The following is an 18,278-nucleotide window of genomic DNA, read 5'->3' on the forward strand; positions in this document are numbered from 1 at the left end:
ATGGTTGATATTAGAAGGTTAATGTGGGCCTATCCATGAGCAGTAGCATGGGAATGCTCAACCCACAAAGCAGCGTATGACTTGGGCGGTAGGGACTTGGGATTCTTGTATATTGTGCCACGTGTACGGTGGAAGAGAGTCACCACAGGTAAGGAACTCCAGAGTCTAAAATCTAGGCATTTCAGTGGATGGTCAGGATAGAACGAGTCGGATTTATATGGTCATTTTCCATTTCTTTTTAACTGCCCATTTGCTGGCTATTAGAAAAGACCGTCTGTTCGTTGTGATCTTTCGGTTATCTCCATCTCCTGTAGGGCCACAAGTTTGGACGGTCTAGATCGACTTTCACGTACTGGTGCGTTGCCACCGTTTAACGAAGTAATGAAAGTTGTATTCCCAATTTGGCCATATGATTGACCACCAAGTTGGACCAATGTCGGGACATTTTCGTCAATTCGAAGTGAAAGCAATCACGGATTACAAGATTCCACCAATTATTATCCAATCCAAACGAAAGTGACCTAGAGGTCAGGAGCCATCCACGTCAGCACATCATCCCCACGTCATCAGAACCAGACCAATCACATTTTTCTATCAGATTACAGGACCTCCAAATCAACCAATCACAGCCCTCGATACCCAATCCCACGTGGCAACCCCTCAACCACTAGATCAACCATTTAGTCCCACGATATCTCACACTCGTCACAGTGCTTCTCCCACTAAAAAAAATCATTCCTCCGGCGAACGTTCCCGGCAAATCCATGGCATCCATTGCTGCAGCAACGGCGCCGGCCTCGTTGGGTGTCTCAGAAATGCTAGGAAACCCTTTGAATTTCACCGGCACCGCCCGATCAGCACCGACCGCGTCGAGCCCGGCGACATTCAAGACCGTCGCACTCTTCAAGAAGAAGGTGGCAGCTCCACCTCCGAAATCGAAGCCTGCCGCCGTCAATCCGACTAACGAAGAGCTCGCCAAGTGGTACGGTGAGTGGCCCCACCACAATTCATGTAAAGGTTGGGTAGCGGGCCCCACAAATGGGCTAACGCATGTTGTTGATGATGTTTTGCAGGTCCCGATCGGAGAATTTTCCTACCAGAAGGACTCTTGGACCGATCTGAAGTTCCCGAATACCTGACTGGAGAAGTTCCCGGAGAGTAAGATCCCATTTCCATGATTTCTGTTTTAGAAACTAATGCTTGCTTAAGCAGTGGTTTGGAGAGATTAAACTGTAATTAATTAATGATTTGGTATTAATTACAATTAACAAGTGTTGTGTTTTTGTTATTGCAGTTATGGGTATGATCCCTTTGGGCTCAGCAAGAAACCTGAAGATTTCAGCAAGTAGGTGAAACAATCTCCATTTATCAGTAGTGAAAAGACATAAATACCCTTACCTTAGAAAAAAATAATATATGGTGTGTTAGCCCCAAGGTATTCCATGCCGTAACTGCCACTACTGTTATCTTTATGATATGGGCTGTAACGGCCATTATGGCCCCCTAAGAATGGTAACTTTGTTTTTATTGAAAGAAGAACTCAAAAACCTAACATCAGCTAATAATGGATCGTTACGGTGCTGTTATAGCCTTTATAGGAGTGCAAGTTATTTTTTTATAACAACAATAGTTACCACCATTACAATATAAGACTACTAACCACTTACTCTAAAAGATCGAACTGATAGAGCATAGCGAATCAATCACTTTATCTCATAGCTTGGGCTCCACATCCCATAGGTTGGGACCCCACTTTACACGAGTTCCGCTTCACACGAGCCACCCGCTTCACATGGGCCGTCCATCCTGAGTATGTCTCTGCATCCTAAAAGGTACTCCACTCGAGTCCAATGTGAAAATGCTTCTGCATTAGTTAGCTTTACTGCACATCATGGTTAGCTTTCAAATACTAAGGGCATAGTGTTTTTGGGAAGGGTGAATATTAAATCATCCCTATTTAGAGTTGCCATATTACTAAAATACCCCTAGGCCTTTTGAGAAGTGGAAGTATAGCATGGTGCATTTCATGGAGTGAACTTTTAGTGGGGTGTGGTGGACCTTTTGAGAAATGAAAGTGTGGCATGGTGCATCTCATGGAGTGAACTTTTAGTGGGGCGTGGTGGATGATCAAGTGAGAGATCATAGTCGCAAAACTTCGCGACGTACTCAAAACTCGGCTAAGTCAATTCGACCAGAAATCGAGCCAAGTCACTGTGAAACTCGCTGAGGAGTCTGACTTGGTTCAGACTCAACTTGCCTACTCGGTCGACTCGGTACTATTCGAACTCAGCCTCCACTAAGCTGGCAAACACCATTTACCAGCTGACCTAGGCCAGTTCTTTTATCCAAGCTGCATATTTTTATCTTATACATATTTTAAGTGACTGTTATTAGTGTAATTAAATTCCTAGTTTAATTATTAAATATAGGGTCGAGTTGAATCGAGTCTTCAAATTAACCTGAGTCGGCTGGCTATCGAGTCGAGTCGAATTTTTGAGTTTTTAAAACTATGTTACAGATATATCCTTCATGGAAGCACTTAAGAATGAATGTGCTTTACAGGTATCAAGCTTATGAGCTCATCCATGCAAGGTGGGCCATGCTCGGTGCTGCCGGTTTTATCATCCCGGAGGCCTTCAACAAATTCGGCGCTAACTGCGGCCCAGAGGCAGTCTGGTTCAAGGTCTGTGGTCCATCGACACGTTCATCAGTTATTTCACACTTGGAATGATCGTAGCCTAAAATGACTGTGATGCCCCTAGTATCTCTTACTGGGCTTCGTTTAATTTCTAAAAGATATTGATTACTTTGGAATTTGCAATTTTCCACTCGTGGGTTTGTTTCAAAATCCACAGACCGGAGCTCTTCTCCTCGATGGGAACACGTTGAATTACTTTGGAAAGAATATTCCGATCAATCTCGTCGTTGCCGTCATTGCAGAAATCGTCCTCCTTGGTGGTGCCGAATATTATAGACTTACCAATGGGCTGGTATGAAATTTCTCATTTAATTAGTAATTACTAATGAGTAATCTGTTTTCATTAATTCATTTTAGATATTCATCATCAGACACTGTTGTTTAGCCGATAAGAGCACGTCCCACTTATGAACACCATCTGATAATGCATTGGATTTTAAGTACATTGATAATTGATATAATATCCTTAATGACTATATGAAGAATGAAACAAATGCTGGTTTTTTACGGTAGGATTTGGAGAATAAGCTTCACCCAGGTGGGCCATTCGATCCGCTAGGTCTTGCGAATGACCCCGACCAAGCCGCATTGCTGAAGGTGAAGGAGATCAAGAATGGAAGACTGGCCATGTTCGCAATGCTTGGTTTCTTCATCCAAGCTTATGTTACAGGCGAAGGGCCAGTTGAGAACCTTGCTAAGCATCTAAGCGATCCTTTCGGGAACAACTTGCTCACTGTGATCGGTGGATCCATCGAACGGGCTCCCACCCTGTAATTTTCCAAGTGTCCCAAGATTCATGTACTGTACATTTGATGAGATCTCTCAAGCCTCTCTAAAATCTGTGATTTGGGTCGCTTAATCTAATCCGAATGCTTAAGATTTAAGATTGAGGTTTTGTTTGGATGCACAAGTGAATTAGATTGCGAAATCATTCAGTTTAAACAACAAGAAATGACTAGTTTGTAATGAATTTTCTACATCTCTCAAACTGCAGTTTAATTGCATTCAAATCCAACTTGAAAGTAATATGATTGCGTTTGGGAATGCATTTGCATGTTTTTTTTTCATTTCCACTCTTGTTAGACCAATTTCTCCAATTCAATTTGATACTGCATCCAAACACAAGCTCGCAATTTTTGTCATTTGATTAATATCGAGTAACAAACAGCAGCATGTGATTGCACAGATATTGATGAAGACGTGTTTGGATGTCCAAATTGAATAAGAGAATTTTGAATGATATAAATAGAAATTGGACCCGACATACTAACCTATTTTAAATGAATCGAGCCATCCACTGTAATCTATACCATCCAAACCATGAGGTCCATTTGAATGTTGTCATGATTGAATGATCGTAACCATCTAATTGGTAGATATCAAACGGTCAGTGGTTTGATCCTAAGACATCAGCACGATCCACACCACTCATCAATTGAGCCCCACAGTGTAGATGTCATCCCAAAGAAGAAATGAAAGAAGAAAAAACAGTATTACTTGTGCCCACAAACAAATCAGTTCTTTAATTACAATTAAATCATATAAATATATGGTAATTTTGGATTACTTGTCTAATCCAAATTAACATAAGCTTAATCGAGTGAAAATGCTGTTATTTTCCGTAGCCCCACAAATCCATCTCTCCACGAAGTGACAGCTGGTGATTCATCTGATGTACGGACGGACTGGCGTCCACAAATCTCACCCCTTTAGAGGACTCTTCCTGGCCCACTTGAGTATTGCTCACTAGCCTGTCTAGCATGGCCCAGTCATTCAACCCCTCATCCCTCCCTTCCACCATCTGCTGACTCTGTTCGCACGTGCCAACCTCTAGGCCCGCATCGCACGGTTGGTATTGCACCTGCCTCGCTAGCCCCTCGTCGCTGTCGCACGCGCCTTGGCTCGATAGGAATTGCTTGACCATGATCGGTGGTTCGGTTGGCAGGCCTGGGAAGTCGTAGCCGATGGGCTTGTGGTTTTGGAGGTGGGCCTGGGCTTGCACGTGTGAGTAGGGAGTGGTTGGCACGTGCGAGTAGTGGAGGGCGAGGTCCGGCTTGTAAAGGTCGTATGTGTGGAGGTTGTCCTGGTTGTGTTGGCGACGGTCGTAGTGCACGTCTTTGAGGGTCAGAGGTCGAGATTGATCGATGCTCATCCCACCGTTGATCTGGCGATCTGGGCCTGAGCTCGTGCTTCCTTCGTTCCCGACCTTGAATAGATTCTTCTTCTTGAAGACTCGACAGACTACCCAGCCATCCTCCTGCAAATGCGAATGTTTACACGAGTTTCAGGACGCTTGCACGTGCGAAGTGTTATGAGTGCAGAGTGTGTTCTCGTATGAATAGAGGCACACGTGGCAAGATCCAGTCCATTTACTAGGCAGGTCGCACTGGGAGCATGCCTTGACAGATCATCAGGCCAGTCCAGTCATCTAGTGCACCACACGTGTTTATCTCATAAGGACTGATGGGTCCATTTTTTCATAGAAGCCTAACCTAATCATTGGACAGGATGTCACCCACGTATTGCATGTTAACACGTGTGACATGAAACCCCGTAAGTGTAATTACACGTGCAAGAAACATCAACATGCATTGCACATGCCACATAATCACTTGCACACACGTGTGCACATAAAACTTTGACTAGAGCAAGTACACCACGCTGCATGGGTCATGCGGTGCCGTCCATCCATGCCTTCTCCACTGGCCCCAAGGAAGCAGAAAATTTCATTCGCCTTTAGCTCGCTGGGTTGGAGAAGGCATCTGTGGATCCAGACCGTCCATCTAGTGGGTCCCATCCATAGATGGCTCTTGATCGAAAATCTGAGCGAACGGACTGTCCTAGCCATCCATACAGCGGCCTTGAAATGAACGGCAAAATTGAAACTTATTTACAGTCAACATTCAACACTAAAAATCAATGGTTAGGATCGTCCTTTTGATGTGGTTTTCAACAGTAGGTCATGGATAAAGCCAACAACATGTGACCGCATGAAGAGAGGTGCATGTGAGCAAAACAAAAACCTGAGGTTTGCTAATTCAACGCCGTGTAGATCCGTACACAATAACACGGGCAGAGCGTACGTGCGAATTAGAAACATGTGCTTGAGATCTGAGCTTTCCATCAGGTTTGAAATTATGCTTAGATTTCCTGCCTGAAAAATAAGACAATTTCACTATTCAAGTGGGCCACAATGTACAAAGTAAATTGACGGTTAAATTTCTTTCTAGCCATTCATCTGTCTCAATATACCGGGGCCCGCCTGAGGTGTGAAATGGACTTATTTGATGCCAGAAGATCTAAGCAGTTTAACTCACCTGAAGGAAGGCTCAGATCTCACACATGTGTCGAACATTATGATACATGTACCCGCGTGTGGATGTGCTGGGCTCCGACACACGTACGGATTTTGTAAACCTCGAAATCCCTGTGTGTACATCCATATTGAACGGCTCAGGTGGTTGCACGTTGCATCGACTTGAACCATCCAAGCTGTTCATCAAACCAATCAAACCGTGTAGATATCCTGCCTGAAAAGTCAGGCTGATATGATCATCAGGTGGGCCATGCTAAGCATGGTGCAATATCCATTTCTTTGTACACGTGTGGGACGTCTTATGCATCTACCCGGATACGATCTAACACACATGTGCCATGCCACGTGCGAAAGACTATGAGAGAGAGAGAGAGAGAGAGAGAGAGTAGCTTACAGTCCCATTCCCTTGGATATCGTCGTTCTCTTCAAGGCGGTACTCGTGCATGATCCAGTCCGTCTTTTGGCCATGGGGGGCCCGCCCTCTGTAAAACACAAGCGTCTTCCTCATCCCTATCTTCTCGTAGCTGTTCCTTATGCACTTATCCCTGCCAGTCGCCTTCCAAAAACCCGCGTTTGTCGCTCTGTTCGTCCTCGACCCTGTTGGATACTTCCTGTCCTTGTGACTGAAGAAATACCACTCGTTCTGAGGCGTCGATCCTATCCTACACCTCTCTGTGTAAGAAAACATGTTTGTAAGAACTTGTATAGAGAAATAATGTACACGTGCTAATATAGTTCACCTGTACACGATCCAGACCACTCAAGGTGTGGGTCACCTGAACAAGCTCTGGCCGTAAAATCAAGATGGTCCACTGATCAGAACCGGCACAAATGCTCGTTCGAATATAGACCGTTGTTTTTTTTTTTTTTGAACTTTTCTACAACCGTCCATTTTTGTCATGCGCCTCTAACCCACGTGATGAGAAGACTTGCCTGATTTTTTGGATCTGGGTTTGTTCCTTGCATGCTGCACCCGACCAATGGCTCAGATCTTGATCAAGGAGTGGCGCAAGTAATGGATGGGTTGGATAGCACTGGAAGATTATGGTGGGCCCCACCAAGCTCGAATCCAGGGTAATTATCATAGGAATTGGGACGTATTTGATCATTTACTACTGTTGCAAATATTACAAGTCTCTTCTCCGATTAAATTCAAGAGGAATTACAGAATCATGACGCATTAGAACGTGGATAGATGCACCTGTCCATGCAAGTGGAGGCCATGGTTCGTTGATCTAGACCGTTGGTCTAATGATCTGCTGTGATCTGGATGACCCAAATCTCCTACAAGAACAAAACGATGGCTTAGAGAAATTAGGCCATGTTTTCCATTTGTTACAAAAACCATAGACCCAACAGTGTTTTCCGAATCTAGATGGTGGGACCCATTTGATGGATGGTGATATAAGCGTCACATTGGAAAATGGGTCAGGATGTAGGTGGGCTCGTTGTATTTGTGGAAGACTGATAACTTGAAAGTAGCAAACCAGTCGGTGTTATCTCCCAAAGAAAAATAAAAATCCTATCTACTAAAATGAGTTTTCTGTTTTGTTTTAGTGTATGTTTGGTTTCACCAATTATCATGATATTTCATGATTAATCAGTCTAAGTTGGTGCAAATTAAATATGATAAAGTTTCATGATATTAGGTGCAACCAAACGCACCCTCTACTCATGATTTTTAAACTTTGATGCACATGCATGCACACAAAGATTGTGGGTGGACTTCCATAGGTGGGCCTTTTGCTTTGGTGGACCTCCTGCCTCTGGGGTCCATGGATCGAATTTGTCCTTTTAGGATTCAAAATCCCTAGAAAACTACGACCCTAGCAATTTGAACAGGATAAAAGGAAGGTAGTCAGGGACTACTGAAGTGAATTGATCAGAGTCCGACAACTTGTGCCATGTTGCTTGGTGTAAGACCAGCTCCAGGACGTAGGTTCATATTTCATGTTAAAACGGTCTAACCATTCGAAAAATGGACTTGAAAGTATACGATTAACTATACCATGATTTTAGCTATACATATTAGGGGTGCACATGGGTCGGTTCGGTCCAGTTCTAGGGTGAAATTGGAACTGAACCGTTCCTAACAGTTCTAGGAAAATCGAAACCGAAACTGAACCGTTAGCACCCTAGAACTGAACCATTAAGACCTGTTCAGTTATACAGTTCTGGAAAACAAAGATAGAGAAAGATGGAGAGAGAGAGAGAGAGAGAGAGAGAGAGATGCCGGTGGCGAGAGAAATGGCAGGTGAGAGAAAGAGAGGAGCGTCAGGCGGCGGACGGACGGTGGTGGAAGGTGATTGTCTAGTGGGTGAGAGAGAGAGAGAAGAATGGATGGGGGTAGTCGCAGCAGTTGCGGCATGAAGACTAAAGGTAATGAATACTTAAGATTTTTTATTTTATTTTTTTTGAAATATATGGTGCTGTTCTTGATTCGGTTCCACAGTTCCGTTCATTTCTTTAGTTTGGTTCCATGGATTGATTTACAATTTGGTTGAATTCTACGTACCGAGAATCAAACTGAACTAATCAATTCTTTGAACCAAACTAATCAATTCTTTAATTTTTGGAATCAAATTCCAAAATCGGTGCACTTTAGAACCGGATTAAATTGTACAGTTTGGTCAATTGCGGTCCGGTTTACCAATTCCATGTGCGTACCCCTAGTACATATATCCAATAGCTAGGATCATTTTGTCAATCTGGACATCCCAATTTGTGGGTCCCATCATGATGGACCATATACCAAGCTAACTTTGATATATGATCCCAGTCATGGCCCAAGTTCAACCCACAAAATCTGTTGGATCAGTTTATCCAACAACAGCAATTTTTTAGTGGGTCACTAATTTGAACGGTCCAAATTAACCTCATCACATATCAAAACAATGTGTGGGGCCTACCTGATATGTGAGTGCCATCCAACTCGTCCATTACCACATAAAAATGCGAGCAATAAACATACCTTGTAGGTCCCACGGCTCCATCTTATTCAGATCAACGTCTCTGATCACCTCCAAGTCGAACTTTTGGAAAGAAATCTTCTTCCTGAGGTAGTAATGCAGGAGCTCCTCGTCCGTTGGATGGAAACGAAACCCAGGTGGGACCCCACCATTCGACGTCGTCATGTTGAGTTCGTTCCTGCAACCTTTCTTTTCTCTTTTATTTCCTCCGTGTAGTGGTACAAACGTATGTACGTGGGGTGTCACACGCACTTATATATCTCAATGGGTGTCAAAAAGTTGACGCCGGTGACGACGCCGCAGGATTTGGCTAAAGCTATCGTAAAACGCAAGTCAAAGCCATAAGACTGAAGAGTCTACCTTTGAATATCAGCACTGATCACCGATAGCTGGTTGTATACGTACTTTGAATGTAGTCCTGTTTTTATTTATTTATTTTGACCAATTTGTTAGATGTAAATAAAATCTGATCCGTGAAAAATATATATCCCACTATGAAGATTATTTTTATTAAAAATTAAGCTGATCTAATAATTTGAGGGCCACAGATTTATGTTAATCCAACTCCTCGGCTGTAGATTTATTTGTTATTGTGTGGTCTGTATAATTCTTTAATTTTTATTATTTTATGGAATTTTTTTTTATTTTTTTTTCCATCGTTTTGATGGTTCGGATTTCCTACAGAATCCAGCTATTGATGAGAAAGATGAGACTGTGCATTAAGTCAACATGCAGGTGGTTGTTTGTGAGATTAATTAGTCTCGTTGAAGAGAATGAGCCGTGAACGAGTTTCTCCTCGAGACGGTTTTTATTGTCTGTGACGTCTGAATCGCCGATATTTTCAAATTTTCGGCCAGGGAAAAATGCTGGCTCTCCGCCCCACTACGTTATGATACGAACCGTTCGCTTTATGTGGTAAATGATCCGTTGTACGGATTTAATTCAGTTCATCGGAGATCGTGGCAGTTGATGCGAAAGTGAGTTAGGGAACGCTTCTTTGGACCGTTGTTTTTTAAGTCACATCAGATGGATGAGTAGATCTCTGATGAGTGAGATTTTTTACCTATGGGCCATCTATGATGAAAAATCATAAATGAATGGTCTGGATGTAGGAGCAGAAGGGGCAAGCAGAAGCAGATTGGATGAGCCTCCGATAAGAATGACAACAACCATCTGAGCCATGCAAGAGAAATGTCCCCACCATGATGACAACTTGGCTTGAAAGTCAAGCACATCCACTCATCAGGTGGGCCATTGGTCAGATCAGTAGCCGTGCATTGATATTTATGGTATAGCCCACCTGATGGGTGGACTGGCCTGATTTAACTCCAAGTGATTTTCATGGTGGGACCCGCATGGTTAGGCATGTGTAGATGTGACACCATGATCTCATCAGACCCATTGGTGATGTGGATTGACCAGGAAAATTCCCAGAAGATCCCATCCCTTTAATCGTTGAACTTTTTTTTTTTTTGAAATACGGACTGTCCTCGAATGTTCCGATTAACCGTGTGTTTTTCATCTAAGTTGGACGTTTTTTAAAATAATCTCCTCCATCACGTGAGAATCAGATCAACGGTTTGGATAACAAATCCATGGTCCCACACACACTGAATAAGGGCCATCAGCTAATCTAACCGTCTGATGAGGAAGGCCGAACAAGTCCTTAAAAAGAGCAGTTGGAAGCGAAAATTTATTTAGAAGCCGTAAAAACGGTCCCTACCCATGCTTGGTTTTAAGACGTGTCTGAGTTGGCTGTGACTCAGAACTAGAAATCCGTGGGACCCAACCCTTGGCTGAAGGTGAATCTGGACCATCCATCCAGAAAGCCCTACAGTGTTGGATCACATCTCAAAATCTACTTTAAATCCACTTTCCCATATGTACAGGGTGGCCACGCATAAATGTATGGGTCCCTACAAGTGGGGTCCATGGATTAACAATCCAGAACATCTTGCTTCCTATGGAAATGAACCATGCTCCAAATATCACTTTGATTAGAAGATCAAAGCCACCATTGTTGCATTTTTTTTTTGTTCAGTTGAATGTGGAATTGTCGTATTTGGCTTATAATTACTCTAGTTGGAGGCCATAAATTGAAAGATCCGAACCGTCTGATCTAGTAGATTTTTGGTCATGGCCCATCCCCGGTGGGATGGAATAGGAGCATGGTCCAAATAACTAAACCTTGGGCCCCAGTCGTTGGGATTGGTTGCAAGCTTCTTCTTTTTTTTTTACCTAGCTAGCCAATATTGTTGAACAATTATTAAAGGGTGAGGATATTCTATCATATAGGATACTTTGAGCCGTTCGTATCCATGATGGAAGACACAGATCAATGGTGTGACCCCAAACCATTGGCCACACTTATGCATATTATTCATATCCTTCTACTTTAATGAATCCATTAGATGAATTTAAACTTCTAGGACCTGTTTGAAAAGATGCATTAGATGGAATTAACACCCAATATTACATAATGATTATATGTCTGAAAATACCATGGTATTATGACCATTTGATCCCAATTGGAAAAGAATTCTTCGCTTAAGTAAGCCAATGTATTAAGTGAAACTAATGTTTTGTGGATGCCATAATTGTAATTAATAGGCCAGATTTCACAACCGATGCACGTCCCTTTTACTCATTTGCAACTCTCGAGCATCATGTGTAAATGGTGTACATGATAGACAATGTAGATAAAACACATACATTAACATGAGGCCCATGGATATAGCGCATTTCAAAATCTATCAAAAAGTCCTTTGTATCTCCGACCAGAGAAGGTTAAAGATCTGAATTAATCAAATCATTTCCATCCATTCCAAATGTCAGAAAGAATTTATATCTCACCTAATGCAATGCAATACTAGCTGCTACTACGATGCTCCTAGTGAGCCCTTATGGAATTAAGTAGATTTTAGTTTGCACAAAATTTAGAAGACTTGAAATTAGAGTTTTAAGGTGGGAGTTCAAAAGAATAGCTCTTTTGGATGATTTGGATTCCTCCAAAATACAAATTTCAAACCATCAAAGGTTAAATAAGAAACATATCTCCAAGAAATCCTTCGTTGGGGTTAGACTCCCATGCTCATTTTACATGCTTTAAAAAGTCATACAGTGACTCATTCTCCTCACTTGTGGAAGCGATGTATAGTTATTTAGATCATTCAAACTTTGGGTCCCAATGCGGACCGAGCTTATCCATGGAAACACTCAGATCAATCACTCCTATAATTACCCAATTTATTCATCTTAAATGATAAGTTAAAACATTGAGGTCTTGGTATTGATATCCAAGTAGGGTGTAGCTAACGATGGGTGTGTATGCACTAATGTGCTAACCAAAAAAAATATAAAAAAAAATTTGATAGTTTAAAATTAAAATAGCCGATGGTTATCGATATTATTCCTTATGTTGGTACTTGGTTTGTTTTTTTATCACATGTAGTGTGTGCAGGCGTATTAGAATCAATATAGCGGCTCGATTCAAACCGATCAACTTTGACCCCAAGCACCAAAATAAGCAGATAATTAAAGTTGATAATATAAAACTAAACTTGAGGAGATCAATTATCTATTCAGTCACTTGTAAAATATTTGTAATGATCAAGTGATAGTCGCAAGGCACGGTTCTTCATCCAAAGATGAATTGCGCCTTGCCTTTCACAATAAAATACTTTCAGTCTACCGATGCAATCAAACAAAAGAAAATACTTATAATCAATCACTAATAACAATTGCAATAATGCTTCTTTTGAAAAAATTACTTGTATTGGATAAAGATCAAGTCCAACGTATAAGCATTAACTTGGATTACTAGTAAAAAATTACTATTACTAGATAATCACTATTACTATGATATAACTAAGATAATTTGATAGATTTGATTTGTTTGTTGAATTGTTATTATTTTATTTTATTTTTTGTTCCACTAATCTTCTCAGTGTTTATAGGTTTTCTTCTATAGCTATTCTCCAAACGTCTCTCTTTTTTATTGAACGATTATGGCAACTGAGGTGTTACTATATAGAACCTTTTCTTATTGCCTTTCTCATTTTGATTGTTTATCTTGTCTCTGTCAAGCTTTATTCTGCTCTATTATGGTTTGCTTTTCAATTGAGTCTGCTTCTAAATGCCTCAGCCGCACTACTTTGTGTGATACCTGATAGTGATGGCACGCAATGTTAAATCACTGTCATTTATGATTTCATACCAAAAAACAAAAACCCGCCTTAAATATATAAGAAAATCTTTTCATATAGCTCTTATATCTCATATAATGTCACATGTTGCCTTTTAATAACTTTTTCTATAATGGTCATGAATATGGTACAACAACTTATTATAATTTAAATTTCATGGTCATCCTCCCTACAGGGCTGATTCATTAAGCGATTCACGCGGTGTACAATTAGGCAATGTATACCGTTAGAGGGTCTCCACCGTTTCCGTAAAAACCGTGAAAAACTAACACAGAATTCTAACCCCATAAAAACATCTTCAGCCGATATTTTCAAAATATCAAGAAAAAAATGACGTTGTGCCGTTTCAATGTACCAACGGTTGTAATCGTATTGAAAGGTCCAAGGAGAATTTCGGGTATTCTTCCAAGCAAATATTCTAAACGATAAACGATCCCAAGAAAATAAAAAACCGAGTAATCATGCGATATTTGGATTGTTCCCGAAGCAATCTCATCGCTTACAGCAAGGATCTTCGGGATCTTCGCTTTTGGACGGCTGAGAATTCATAAAATAAAATAATATTAGTAGGAAATTTAATTAAAATAAATAAGAAATTAGAAATAATAAGTGGAGGTAGAGAAGGGGGCGCCATAGCTCGAGCTTAGGCATGTGGCGAAGACTTTTGGCAAGCTAAGAGCATGTACATTTGATTGATATGTACGCTTTTGGAGATTTTTTTTTATTTTTTATTTTAATAATTCTATAAGTGTGTGGAGCCCAACCGTCCTCATGTATCACACGTGTCAATTTGGAATACGTGTACGTGGTTGATGATGGATAAATCATTTTTTTCCTGGCACGTCCATTTGTTTTCTCTGCTATGGCCCCGATGGAGTTGTGAAATGGGGGCGCGGCTTCGGTGGATCCGGGGATGCACCAAAGTGGGTGAGATCCCTGACTGTAGGGCCCACCTAGATGTAGTTTCATTACATCCACGCAGTCCAACCATTTCAACAGCTCATTTTAGGCCAAGATCCTATAAATGAAACAGATCCAAATCTCAATTGGACCATACCAAAGGAAACAGTGGTGACTGATCATTAAAACTTACTGTGGGCCACAAAAGTTTGGATTAAGCTGATATTTGTGTGGACCCTTCATTCAGTTCTTTGTGACCTTATGAAAAGGTTGGATGGAAAATAAACATTTCAGTAGCCATCAAAACGTTTTTAATGGTGGAGATTCAATCACTATTGTTTCGTGTGGTGTGGTCGGCCTAAGATTTGAATCTGCTTTACTTTTGGGATCTTACCATAAAATGAGTTTTCAAAACGTACGGTTGGACGGCGTGAATGTAAGGAACATACATTGCGGTGGGTCCCACGGTCAGGGATCCCACCCAACCAGGTGGATCCGGGGATCCACCAGAGCCGCACCCGTGAAATGGACACGATTACCCAGCTACTGTAAACCTAATCTCTGTGGGGCCCACTGAAATGTCCCTGTGATATCCATTCCATCCATCAGTTTCGTCGGTGCATGTTTGGACATGAACCTACAAATGAGGCAGATCTAAAATTCAAGTGGGTCACAACAGAGGAGATAGAACGTCCATTGTTGAAAACTCATAAAGGTGATACTCACCAGGGTGAAGGGAAAACAAAATAATCCAAAACTCAATGGTGGGCGTTCAGTCCATGCTGCTTCTTGTTGTGTGGCCCACTTAAGTTTGGGCCACTGATGGACGGAAGGATGTCAAAGGAACATTGCGGTGCGGCCACAAAGCTTTGGGTCAGAGCCTAGAGGCTAGAAGTGATTACTGGAAATTCACGTTCGTGTGAAATGGGCCTGATTTTTATGCTACAAGAGCTGACAATATGGCCCACCTAATGGAAAGCTCAGACTTCACATGTGGGTTGCCTGCTGGCACGTGTATTTGTAGGATGGGTAAGGCACGTACACACGTGTGGAATTAGGAAGTATTTTGATATATTCACATATTAGCTCGGTGTGTTTATGCGTGTTATCTTGTGAGATTAACCAAGGAGCATAAGAGGTTTAATTATCTAAAAGGTTATTCATCAGCGGGTAAACTTTTATTCACCTGCCTGCAAAAGCTACTTAGCTGCTCTGCTTATTCATCTGCTTGTTTACCAGCTTATGGATCATTGTGTATGCAAGGTGTTGAGACTCAAATATTGTATAATTTTTTCATTTATATCTTGGTTTTATGAACATAAATCATCTTAATATTGTATTTTACTCATGTATGTGTTGCAAGATGAATTTAAGAGCTTGGATTAAAAAATGGTACTAAAAAGTAAGAATTTGATACTAAAAAATCACCAAGGCAAGGAATGGATCTTAGGAGATCAAGATTGAAGAATTCACATGCTAAAGATTCAAGAAAACCAAGCGATAAATGAAGAGAATCGAATATTTGAAGTGAAGAATCCTGAAATCGTCCTGAAAAAGTGTATTTTAAAGCTGTGAAGTTTATTTTGAAAAACTGCGCAGCAAGAAGTCCGTTTTAAACGAACTATGCAGCGAAAAGTCTATTTTGAAAAAATACATATATTTGAGGCGTTTTTTAGGGTTTTCAACTTTGTACGAAAATTAGAGTTCCCTACTTATAAATAGGGCCTCCTAGGTCATTCATAAACATTATTCAAAGCATTCAAGAACAATATTTAGGGTTTTTAAAGAGTTTTTAGTTTTATTAAAGCTTTATAAGTTGTTTTTTTATTTTAGATCTTTTCTATTTGTATTTTTTCTTTCTTTCTTTCTTGTTGCTTTTTATTTCTGCAATTTAATTATGTTTTTCTAAGTTCCTTCTAGCCCAAGCTAGAAGGGAAGCATATAAGTTTATTATTTCTTTAAGATTATGATAATTGATTGTTTTAGTGATGAAAAGAATGATGTATGAATATTATCTATTATTTAGGTTTTGTTTTTTGTCCTCTTATAAGATTCATATGTTTCCATCATATGAGATCCACATTGATAGATAGGCTTACCCTAGATTAATCAGATTTCCTAGATAGGAGATGTTCTCAACCTGTTATATTTCTTTGATATTCATTATCCTATAAATATTGAATACTTAAAATCACTGGCGCTTGAGAATATATGTCAATGGTGCAAATCCATTATTTTCTAATATTTTATATCATTTATTAAAATATTTAAAGTGTTTTATTTTCCGATTAGGTTGACTATAGTGCTCAGATCCTAGTTGTGTTATCCAAGTCATCATGATTTTGGAGCATTAACCTATGTGTGGAACTTTGAAGCTTGGGTATTTTTTATTCAGTTGAATTACATCCATTCAAAAATCCCAAAATCAAATCATCAGTTTAGTTTTTATTACTTAGTTTGTTTTGTATTTGATTTTTTTCCTTCTTGCAACTCATCTCCCCGTGGGATCGACCATGTATTCACAGGATATTACTTGTGAACTTCTGCACTTGGAGGCAAGCAATCACAGGGCCTACTGCAGCGTGTGTGCGACATCCGAACCAATTATTAACTGAACCTACGGTAGTAATGGATGTCCCAAAAATCAGGCCTATTCATTATTAGGTGGTCCACATGATAAAAAATAATTGACAACTACCCTAAAATCTCAAAGTTCTCGCAGGAAATTTGGATTGAATGCCCACCGTTGAAACATTCATGGGGCTGTAGAAGTTTTTTATCACGCTAATATCTCTTTACTATCAGCTTGTCAAACTGGAAATGACCATATGAACAGTTTTGATGGTGTGTAAGCATCACGGTGGACCCCAGAAAGGTTTCAGTGGTAGGCCTTTCCCTCCCATTGTTTCCTGTCGTGTGGTCCACTCGAGTTTTGGATTTGCATCATTTTTGGTGTTATGGACTAAAAATAGGTGGTAAAATGTATGCATGGGATGGATTTATCACTAACATAACGATGGACCCCACCTAGCTTCCAACTGCATTGTAGGGAGCGGATTTGGTGAGGCCCGGCCTCAGGCAACATGATAATGCCCGTGCGTGGCGAAATTTGATTAGGCCACGTATTTATGACATTGGTCGGGGCCTTTTCGTGTTAGGTGACGCGCCGGCCTCACTAATCCGCCGCCTGTTACCGTCGGTGTCACGCGACTACAAAATTTAACAATTTTAGCCTACGGTGCATCCAACGGCCTGTACTTAATATGCATCTATCCCCCACTTGATGATGAGAGCAGATTACCACTTTGATGAATATTTTTATATCCACACGGTCCATCCGTTTTATCATATCATTGCAGGACGTGATCCCATAACTTAATTATCTCAGGTGGACCACACAGCTTGAAACAGTGGTAAATAAAAATTAAAAGCTTTTTGTAGGTTACAAAAGTTTTGGATCAAACTAATATTTTTATTTTCCCTTCATCCAGGTTCGGTTAATCTCATCAACGTGTTGGATGGAAAGGAAACATTACGGTGGGCGTTTCCGTAGGCTTTAGGAAGTTTTTTATGGTGGACGTTCAATCACCACTGTTTCCTGTGGTGTTGTCCACCTGAGATTTGGATCTGCTTAATTTTTAAAACATGTTCTAAACTGGGATGAAGAAACGGATGGACGGCATGGATATTAGAACACATTATTAAGGTGGGCCCCACGGTAAGGGTAACACCCACTGAGGTGTTACCCGGGTATCAAACTGATCGGATGATCTTAACCATCTAATTAATTGATATTAAATGGATGGCTACAAACATAATCGTCACTGGGCCAAAATTCAAAAAAGGTGAAATTAGAGTTTAAGAACATGCGCTCACCGTTGTTTTTGAACTGGGCTCATTCATAAAAAAAACAGGACCCGCAATTTGAATGGTCTAGATCACCGTACATAGATGCCCTATTTATGGTGGATGAGTCACCATTGTACGGCTGTCAGCGGGTTGGTGTTGGCCCGGATTTTGAACTGTTTCGGGCCGGGGCTATTTAAAATTCTGATTTTGGAGGCCGGAGCCCGCCCATTGACACCCGGAGTCACCACCATTTTACATCAGAGTCTACCCCATGCGTAACATAAACGGGTCAACGAAACCTTCTCAGAAACGCATTGGCATGAAGAGGTCCGAAGCAAGGC

At 40.9% G+C, this 18,278-nt stretch overlaps 2 protein-coding genes across 2 annotated transcripts; one reads left to right on the forward strand and one right to left on the reverse strand.

Moving 5' to 3' along the window:
* Nucleotides 1-692: 692 nt before the first annotated feature.
* Nucleotides 693-3,582, forward strand: LOC131242723 (chlorophyll a-b binding protein CP26, chloroplastic). Its single transcript, XM_058241553.1, has 6 exons — nucleotides 693-987; nucleotides 1,074-1,158; nucleotides 1,295-1,345; nucleotides 2,563-2,683; nucleotides 2,856-2,990; nucleotides 3,212-3,582. Exons 1-6 carry the CDS (start codon nucleotides 765-767, stop codon nucleotides 3,470-3,472), a joined length of 876 nt encoding a protein of 291 aa, XP_058097536.1. The 5' UTR covers nucleotides 693-764; the 3' UTR covers nucleotides 3,473-3,582.
* A 728-nt stretch (nucleotides 3,583-4,310) lies between these two features.
* LOC131244399 (protein BEARSKIN2) lies at nucleotides 4,311-9,148 on the reverse strand. Its single transcript, XM_058244011.1, has 3 exons — nucleotides 8,986-9,148; nucleotides 6,409-6,686; nucleotides 4,311-4,955 (listed from the first exon to the last, which is right to left on the reverse strand). The coding sequence occupies exons 1-3, from the start codon at nucleotides 9,146-9,148 to the stop codon at nucleotides 4,311-4,313; spliced, it is 1,086 nt and encodes a 361-aa protein (XP_058099994.1).
* Nucleotides 9,149-18,278: the final 9,130 nt, after the last annotated feature.

This window comes from Magnolia sinica, chromosome 4, assembly GCF_029962835.1.
Source record: "Magnolia sinica isolate HGM2019 chromosome 4, MsV1, whole genome shotgun sequence".
Taxonomy (NCBI): Eukaryota; Viridiplantae; Streptophyta; class Magnoliopsida; order Magnoliales; family Magnoliaceae; genus Magnolia; species Magnolia sinica.